This window comes from Montipora foliosa, chromosome 3, assembly GCF_036669935.1.
Source record: "Montipora foliosa isolate CH-2021 chromosome 3, ASM3666993v2, whole genome shotgun sequence".
In the NCBI taxonomy this organism is placed as follows: Eukaryota; Metazoa; Cnidaria; class Anthozoa; order Scleractinia; family Acroporidae; genus Montipora; species Montipora foliosa.
Genome location: NC_090871.1, coordinates 64,841,968 through 64,851,967, shown reverse-complemented (window position 1 = coordinate 64,851,967; position 10,000 = coordinate 64,841,968). Strand labels below are relative to the sequence as shown.

Sequence of the window (10,000 nt, the reverse complement as noted above, 5' to 3'; positions counted from 1 at the left end):
TAATCTGCATGTTCTTGGCCTCTTCCCTCTCAGGCTGCACTGTTGGCTTTCTGCCCGCTGAGCTGAACAAATGTTTACCATGAGCCTCCAAGTACTGGTCAGCGATCTTCGCAATCTTTGCTAGGGTCTCAGGTGCCCTTTCTCGCAGGTGAATTGCCAAATCCTTAGGGCAAGAGTCAATAAATTGTTCTTTCACGATCAAGTCCTTAAGACCATCAAAGCTTCGCGCAGTATTCGAAAGCTCTAGCCACCGTGACAGGTATCTGTCCAGTCGCACAATAAACTGCTCCGGACTTTCGTCAACTTCTGGTTTGGATGCTCTAAATTTTCGACGATAGCCGTCTTCGGTAAGGTCATATCTCTTCATTAACGCAATCTTTACCTTGTCATAATCCTTAGCTGCGTCCTCCGATAGACGTGAATACACTTCTAGTGCCCGTCCAGACAACAGAGCACTGAGCTTCGATGCCCATCCATCTCTTTTCCACTTAGCTGTCTCGGCAAATCTCTCAAACCTCTGCAAATACGCGTCCAAATCGTCTTTGCCATCAACGAACGAGGGAAGTTTAGGTGCTTTAGCCCGATCCTCTCTGTCACCTCTTTCTGCAGTACGACCATCACCATTCATTGCTGCTATTCTAGCAAGTTCTAACTCATGTTCTCTCTTGGCAACCTCAGCAGCTTCCTTCTGTCTCATGAGGTCAGCTTCCTGTTGTAACTTCCTAATTTCTCTTTCCTGACGTCTCGCATCCCTTTCTTCATCCTGTCGTCTGCGTCTCTCTTCTCTGTCTTCTTCTTCTTGAAGCTGCCTACGTTTCTCTTCACGTTCTTCCTCTCGACGTTTCTCTTCTTTTTCTTCTTGTTCACACACAAATTCAAGCAGCTTTTCTCCTTCCAGACCAAACTTTTCGCCAAGCTGAATAAATTTCTCCATTTTCACAGCACTAAAGTTCCACGGCTCTTTCACTCGCTACAACTTTTTTCCACAGCGCAGCTACTTCCTTCCAAGTTGTGATCCTTTCCTGGTTTCTGTAGTCGGCAAACAAATGAATTCCTCTCCGGGACAGGCCCCCAATGTTACGAGTTTGAATGTTTTGAGGAAAGGTAGCTTGCAAACTAAACTGAACGCAGGGTTGTCGGAACAACAACAAGAAGATTTATTCCAAAAATGAACGTAGTTTCCACGAAGTAAAACTCTGAATAACTCGTACTCGACAAACTTACACGGCCTCCGCCAACTTGAGTAAACACAGCTTCTGTCACACTTGAATAAACACGGCCAACGCCAACTCTCTTCGCTTGTGAAAAACTAGTTAGAAAAACACTCTGCTTGGACTCGTCTACTTATATACTCTGACAAGAAACTTCTAGAACTTTCTAAAATAGTAATCACAGATTACAAAACACACGGATTTAGAAACAAACTACGAACTCTCGCGAAGCTTCTAGACAGTAACGCTAGTCACGCAATGCTATTTTTCGTAACAATGCAATAATAATAATTATTATGAAATAATAATAATTCTTTAATTTTGCTTACCTGCCTATTGGATGTGAGAAACATTTTACCCAAGGAGAAACATTAAGTCAATTTTTTGGAGTACCATTTGTTTTAAGCTATGAAAGATAATTATTCAGTTGCCAACATGGAAATACAGTACTTCTATGGACCTTCTTTATTAAACTATAAGATGTAGAAGTATCTCAGATTACAAGCTCAAAATGGATCCTTTATTGTCCTTGAGGAACTTTAAAGATTTTAAGATGTTTAACATCTTTGCACATGAATAATCACGCCTAAAGACCTTTAACTTCCCACGGTCCTTAAAAATTCTCATCAGTGATTTTTAGGAAACCTTTTGAGATCCTGAGCTCATGAATTAAGATCCTTGTTCAATATTCACTAGGGTTAAAGAAATGTACATGTAGAATGTACTACCAGCATTGACAACACCACAGTAGTAGCATAAAAGAAACAAATAATATTGATCAAGAATAAAGTCAACACAACTCAGACTTCTCAGAATATTGAAAATTTACAATGCAATACAATACAATTCATACTTAATCGATCGCTCCCCACAGGGGCTTTTCAGGGCCAATGAAACACAACGAAATGATGGAACAGAATAACAACAAATGCAACTGTTAAGAATCCTACATGTAACTGGCCGGAGGCAAACCAGTTGGCTATTTACAAGTGCAGCTGAGAAGTTGAACCATGGACTACCAAGATCAAATTCAACGAGTGGTCAGAATGTGTCTTGAACCCGGGATTTCCGGATCTCAAGGCAAGTGCCCTAACCACTGGGCCGCACTGCCTCCTTGATAAATTTGGTTTTATCAAATGAGTCGATATACATGTAGGTTGAATTACCACCATGAAAGATTTGGAAAGCTGACATTTCGAGCATTAGCCCTTCTTCAGAGCGCATAGAAGAATTGTGGCTATTGGTTTTTTGGCATTGTGGGTTTCGGCGGGTTTTGGTTGCGAGGAATGAACAAGGTCGCAGAGATGCCAAAAAACCAAGAATACCCACTTTTCGTCTATTCGCTCTGACGAACGGCTAACGCTCAAAATGTTAGCTTTCCAAATCTTTCACAGTGGTAATTCAACCTTTATCAACTTGTTTGATAAAACCTAATTTATGTTGTTTCACTCTCCCACCCATGCAACACCACAGTTTCTTTAGAAGCTAGAAATTTCCTTACCAGCATTGGTTTCACGGGTGTCATCAGAGAGGCTCTGATGCTCAGTTTCTTTCTCATCCCAGGTAGAGCACCAGCTTTGGTTTCTTTCTTTTCCTGGCATCGTTGAACAACATCTGCAAGGTTATTAGAGGCTTGAAACGCTGCATATGCATCAGGATCTAGAGCATCTAAACTAAAAGATACATTTACAATTAAGGTACATGTACTGTACTTGCAAAAAATGTTGAAAAGGTAGTTGCTACAGACTTGAAATTTGATTGTGATTCCGGTAGAGGAACCACTTCTTGTAGATAAGCTACTGAAAGTTGGACCTAAAATGGTCACAGAACTGGATTTCTATGCTGGCGTTGAGCATTGAAGTTCAAATCTTGCTCTGACCAGGAAGTTGATTTATCATGTCTGGCCCCAAATTCAACTTATTCAGGCTTTGTAAACAGCCAAAACAAGTTTCTATTAAATAATGTTGCCTCCCTCAAATTTGCTTTCTTAATGCTGCTGGGTATATTTGAAATGCTTCTTGCTTTTTCAATCCTAGTTTGATTTCCGTTTAATTCCACAATAAAGATATATCACATTTTTTAGTTTAATTAACTTTACTGGTAACAGCAACAGCCGGTCTCTTACACATGTTTGGCTCCTGTGTTCATCCGCAAGTCATGTTTGATCAGTCGAATGATGTACTTAAGATCATTTGCTGAGCATCTACAAAAAGAATAAGCAAAATTATTATAATAAGTATCACTGTTCACACATTTTTTTCTCAGTTGAATGGGATACTTCTACAGTACGTACCTTCTTGCCATCTTTGTCAGTTCCCTCTGCTGATCATCTTCTTTGGTAAAGTTTTTCAGCTTATCAAGAAATCCATCAACCTACAACATCAAGATGCACTCATCAGTAAAACTGTGTCATCTCATCAGCAGCCAGAGAACCACCTCTCTATTGCCTCAAAGTTCTTTATTACATTTTTAATGACAAGGTTCAAATGTTTGATCCTGTTTACAAGTACTTACTTCTTGAAGGGAAACCAAGCTCTTTTTAAGAGGCTTTACCACAGTACTGCTTTCAAAAAATGTATGAACTGTCTCTGAAACATCACCCTTTCAGAGGGGAAGAAATTCAACAGTTAATATTTCAACATTATCACTTTTAGCATAATAAATTGTGATATGAATATGGGTTTCACCAGTGACAATGGTTGACTAAAATACCTACAGTAACATGTATACAGGAAAATAGATAAACAATAAAAGGAAAAGCAAAATTATGGTTATGAATAACAAAGGGACAAACGTGTATACAATACGCAATCTTACATGTATGTGTGTTTGCAGACAGTAATTTTGCTTCTGCTTTGTTCGCTTATCTTCGAGAGGTACCTACTGTACTGTGATAGATGTACATGTACAGTGTATGTCATATCTGTGACTAATAACATTATGAGCAAACCTTTTCTAAGTCTGTCAACATATCATCAGCACTGCAACCAAATATCTGCAGACAAAAAGAAGCCATGTTTGCTTAATATTTGTTATAGTTGAAGCAGAAGGCCTACATTCCTAACCATCAGAAGAGATCTTTGTTAAGATATTTTGCCACATCACTTTCAAATTCCCGGCAAACAAAAAAGAATTTGAGCAATAACATGTGACTGGTTCTACAATAAAATTGAGTCCCTTGACATCTTTCTAATATTGTCTACTTTTTTGGTGCCCATCTTGTCACTTCTGGGTAAAATTTATGGATCAATTTTAATGTATAAAGGAGCTACGGTTATTGAGGTTTCCCATATAGATGAATGGATGTTACCGGTACCACCGTCAGTTCATTTTTCAAGTCGTTAATATATTGGTACTGCATTGTTGAAGGGCTGAGGGCATGAGGGGCCCAAGTAGAATTTCTAGCCATTTAACAAAACTTAATTTTAGACTCTCCAACAACTTATGATGTACAGCTGTAGCTGTAGCTGTAGCTGTACTGTGATAAAAATTATGACAACAAACAAAATGCATGGCTCTGATTGCATACGCGTATGTTTATATGTAGCTGCAAAACTTATAAATTTAGGTTTCCTCCATGGACAGGTCCGGCAAATCTTGGTAGATAGAGAGTCATCAGTTTTAAGCTTGATACAATGTACACTGTATTTATCACTGACGTCTTAAATGTGGCAATACATGTATTTTAAAGTTTACATGTATATTGATTTTATTACATGTACCTGGCTGAAAAGTTTAATTAGCTGTTTGCTTTGCAAGTTATACACCCTCTTGTTTACTCCTGGAAGTAACATCTTCACCCACAGTAGTAAATCCCCTGTAAAGCCATCTGAGACAAAAAAAAACAGACTGTTTTAAATTGAAAAACACTCTGTTTTGTTTTAAAGGAGAAGTTCACTCCAAAATGGCAATCATTTTTTAATCCGTTAATAGAAAGTTCATGAGGAGAACAGCTTTTAACCAATAATTTCAATCTTGAAATAGCTTTATAACCTTGTGAAGTCCTTGAGAAAAGAGGGATTAGCTGAGCTCACTGACATCACGTATAATCCAAGATGGCAGCCTGCACATGTGTATTTTTAACAAGGATTTCACAAGGTTTGAAAGCTATTTCAAGATTGAAATTTTGGTTAAAAGCTGATCTCCCCATGAACTTTCTATTAATCAATACAAAAGGAGTGAACTTCTCCTTTAAGTTGCTTAGAGAATACATCAAGGACCTCCAGGTTCCATTCACAGTGACCAGCTATGCATTCTGCATTTTATAAAATTGCATTGTTCACCTTAATTAATCAAGAATGACTGGCATCAAACCTACGACACACATCTGTCTCCTTAGCGCAGAGAGTAAAAACCTCTGTCTGGTTTTGAACAAGGAAGTCACAAAACCAAGGATCTCTCTAGCATTGTCTCAGAAATTTGAAAGAGTAACCATGCAGGTGGTCATCATGTGCATCTTTCATCTTGGCCTACCTCCAGAGGACCCCTTGGAAAAGAAGTCAGCCATAATCTTGGTCTTTGCATTGTAGCTTGGTTCTTGGGCAAGTTTAAGACAAATTTTTCTGAAATCCCTAAATGAATTATCCTGGGTACTGTCATCACAGCTCGCAATCTTGGCCCCCGAAGAGCCACTGCCACCCTCACCGGATGCTGCTGCTTGTTTGAATTCCAACCGAGGTGTTGACGAAGTAGAAGGTTTTGTTTTTCCAAATCCGAGGGTGGATTGTACTGCTTTCTTCTTAGGTGATGGAGAATGTTTGGATGCTAATTCTGAAAGTAATAATCAAAAAAATTACCCTAAATTAATTACCGTAGTTCAGATTGTCACTTCACTTATCCCGGCACGCTGTATTATCGTTATTCACAGGCGACCCAAGCTCAATGTGAGCATGGCCAACAAAAATATAAGGAATTGTATGGGAATCCTGATAGAAAGCTTAAAAAGATAATTATATGAAAAAAATCTCAATTTAATTTCAATTTAATTAATTTAATTAATTTAATCACTTTCACCACAACAGAGAAACAGGGCTGCGGTGGGGGTCGCACAATAGAGCGAAGCTCCAAATTAAGTGCGCCCTTTTACCCTCCCAACCATGATATAGCACAGAAGACAGACCACAACACCGGGAACTACATGCCCTACTCTTTACGACAAATGTGTGGGTTCTTTTACGTCCCACAGGATTATGAACATTGAAGGGTTGTCAGACGGGGCCTACGGTTTATCATCCTTATCCGAGAAGACTAGAGAGTCTAACCATCTGCAGATGTAATTACAAAGGCAGCATTTTCTCCTCAGTCATTTAAAGACCCTGAGTGTTGGTCCGGCCAGAGTTGAACTCACGACCTCCAGCGTGACAGCCCGGTGCTCAACCAACTGAGCCACCGGTGCCTAAACTTATTGCCATTGTGGATACAAACTGTAGCTTCCTTCCCTTTATCGATTTGAGTCATTTTTCAATTTCTGGGTTGTCAACCGTTATATGGTAATACACCTGTAAAATCCCAAGGCTGGAGCCTAAATTCTCAGGAGCCACCAATTTGAGTCAAATATTCCTGGATAAAATGTTCCCACGGTCACAATTCCACATCAGAATCAATTGACAAATCTTGAACTTTCAACTCAACCTGGGCACCATCAACGCAATAGCAGTCCTGCGAGCAAGTTCGTCAGGCAGTGAATAATGCAACAAAACAGCTTCGCGAAGGTGTCGGATCTGGAAAATAACCACACAGGAAGGAAGCTATCCACAGCAGGGTTGTCAATAAGATTTGAAGTAGGTGAAGAAATTGTGAAAGTAGACGGCACTAGGGGCCGTAGGCCCCGCATAGGCGGGGGGTGTAGGGGCCGCCCAGGTCCCCAGCGGGGTACAGGGGCAGAGCCCCGTTGGGGGTCGAGGGGGCGAAGCCCCCGGAAGCAAAATGAGTTTGACTTATTGACATTGACAAAAATTGCCTTTCCTCAGAGTAATTATAACAAGTCTCACTTCCTGAAAAGAACATTATTTCTTCTATGTGGAAAACAAAGACAGTCCAGCCGTAATCCAGGCAGATTTTTCACCAGTCTTTCTCTTCTGTCCATTCAACATGGCGGACAGCAGAATCGATCGCGTTGTTTTTCCGTACGCGTGTTGAGTAAATTATAATAGAACTCGTTTAAAATCACCCAACAAGCAAAGAGGGGACAAAATATCACCAAAAACCACTTTAATTGATGATTGCCTTCACGATACATTGAATGTTTTCCAAAGTAGCCGGCTCCTTAGTGGGGAGTAGCCGCCAGAGTTCGCCGGTTGCCGGCTTCTAATGAAATCCCTGCACAGTGGCAATAAGTTTAGGCTTTTTAATTCAGATTTTTTTCATATAATAATCTTCTTAAGCTTTTTATCAGGATTCCCAAACAAATCCTTATATTTTTGTCGGCCATGCTAACACTGAGCTTGGGGCGCCTGTGTGTTATTCAACCATGAAGTAGTGTAAAGACGCTACCCTGCCAAAGGCCTTTATAATTAATTAGGCCTTACCATACCTCGGTTTTTCAAATTAATCATTTATATAGAAACGTTCCTAACCTTTTATGAGGCTCTTAATTTTTAGTTGATCATCGTTCTTGAGGTCACTAAAGCCATCTAAATCATCGGTGCAGTCGATCTTCTTGGTTGTCGCTCGTGCCCTTGACAGAGAGTCGAAAATGCAAGGTACATGATACCAGTGCTTCATCATTCCTCCGTCCTCGCTAAATGGATTCGAAACCAATTTTCCTATTCGCGTGGAGCTCTTCTCTATCTGTTGCTTGCAAGTCTTGCATTTCGCTCGTCCCTGTGAAGCATACTCCACCAAGAAAGGTTTCGCTTCGCTGTCTGCCATGATACACAAACTGTAATATGAAAACACTCGTCGACGAAGTATAAAGACTGAACTGCTCTTGACGAGGTGGAAGCTAAATCTTCTCATCTCAGTCAGGGGTGCGTGTGACAGAGTATTTATTTCGCATTGTTAGCAAATTTCCACCACACGCAAGTAAATCACAAAGTGTTCCGCCATTTTGTATTTAACCCCTCGAAATGCATTCTGGGTGTAAATGAGAAAGCCGCTGACCATTCTATTGCTGCTTCATACGTCTTTCATCAAAAAATGGTTAATAGGCCCATAAGACGTCCCACGCAAAACAACTTTGAGCATGAATCCTTTTAGACCATCCGTCTACCAAGTTTGCCTACGAGAACGCCCCTTACCCTCATCTACCGTAAGCTGGCCACCTCATCACTCGTTTACCCACATCTTTATACCTCGTTACCTCCTCGGAAATTTTAAATGAAACCCCTAAAGGAGACCAATCTGTGCGTGGCCCAGGCGTTTTTTGGCCCCTAAAAGAGACCATATTAAACTCAGAGAAAATAAAACAATACAGTGCCTTTTAATGAGCGTGAGCGGGCAAGATGAACCAAATCCCGCGCGGTGATTGGCTACCCGGGCTTGCAAGATTGGGCTATACTGCCCGCTCGGGATTTCTCGCTTGATCCCGCAAGATCAAAGATCATTTTTTTGGTGTTTTATCCCATATAATAAATCATTTATTGACCAAGATCGTTCGGTCAAAATGGCTGGATAATGGCCTCGTTCTTTTTTTGCGTGTTTATCAGACCTCGACTTCGTCTCGGACCGGGGGCCCGTTTCTCGAAAGTCCCGAAACTTGACGGGCCATTTTCGGTTGTCACAATTCCCTTTGTATCTCAAGAACGGAGAAGATTTAATTCGTCACACTGCACAGTTATTTTTCTTTTTGTTACCTTAAAAACATGTTAAAAGATCGGCTTTCCAAAACGAGCGGTTGGCAATTTCACAGATGGCTTTTCGGGCCCGAAAAGGTCTCGGGACTTTCGAAAAACGGGCCCCAGCAGCGGTGATCTAACCCGAAGTAATTACACGTAACCGACACAAAGCGCGTGAAAATGTGCACGCGCGAGCTACGATTGGTTTTGGTTTTACTTCTGATTAGTTGAAAAAATGGCGCGAAAAAATCACTGAGTGAAGTAATCATAAACCAATGATTAGGGAGTTTAAGATCTGCGACGCGACGGTAACGAAAACGTCATTTAAAATTCCAACTTCAGGTTAATTAATATTTTTCGTCATTATGTTGGCTTATCTAACTTCTAAAAACTAGTGTAACTTTCCAGGAACTGAATTAGGAGGTGCGGTGTTGAAGCTACGACAGAAAATTCAAATTCACTGCCTTGTGTTCACGTTCTCTGAAAAACTTTAGAATTGGTAATTTCACGTCGTAGATTTGCAGAAAACGTAAAAGAAATGTAGAAAAAGGAAAAATGCACGCGCAGAGCGTGCAAAGCTATTGTTTTTGCTCATTAAATATGCATAATTGGTGACGTTTTCGCTGCCGTCGTGTCGTAGATCTTAAACTCCCTATTATCTAATTACTTTCGACACTCAATTGAAAACCGCTCTATCCAGGTTGACTTAGGGATTTATTGAAAGAAAACAAAATCGATCATTTTTAGGCCGCCGTTAACAGAATAATCATTTATCATAACTTTTTGTTTTCTTTTGAGGGGTACCTTTACCATTCCAGAAAAATGTGTAAAACCACATGTGTAAAACTCAATTAAGGCCAAAAAATCTGATTCCAAAGGTGCCAATAAATAAACTAATTGAAATGCCACTTAAGATATTAACACAGTGTTAGTTTAAATTTGCGGAAGCTCCAACAGTTTAAGATAAGCGTAAAGGTGGTTACCTTAGGATGAATGTTGGTAAGGGTGATCGAA

General features: G+C 40.2%; 1 protein-coding gene across 1 annotated transcript in view; it reads right to left on the bottom strand.

Annotated features, from left to right (window-relative positions):
• Positions 1-8,275, bottom strand: part of LOC137997961 (DNA ligase 3-like) — a 28,486-nt gene extending 20,211 nt beyond the window's left edge. Inside the window, exons 1-8 of the mRNA XM_068844305.1 lie at positions 7,787-8,275; positions 5,685-5,981; positions 4,934-5,040; positions 4,162-4,206; positions 3,726-3,812; positions 3,505-3,584; positions 3,337-3,414; positions 2,713-2,884 (exon numbers count right to left, since the gene is read on the bottom strand). Of these exons, the coding sequence (XP_068700406.1) occupies positions 2,713-2,884; positions 3,337-3,414; positions 3,505-3,584; positions 3,726-3,812; positions 4,162-4,206; positions 4,934-5,040; positions 5,685-5,981; positions 7,787-8,168 (1,248 nt within the window). The 5' untranslated portion in view covers positions 8,169-8,275. The remainder of the gene's footprint in view (positions 1-2,712; positions 2,885-3,336; positions 3,415-3,504; positions 3,585-3,725; positions 3,813-4,161; positions 4,207-4,933; positions 5,041-5,684; positions 5,982-7,786) is intronic.
• Between the last annotated feature and the right edge of the window lie 1,725 nt (positions 8,276-10,000).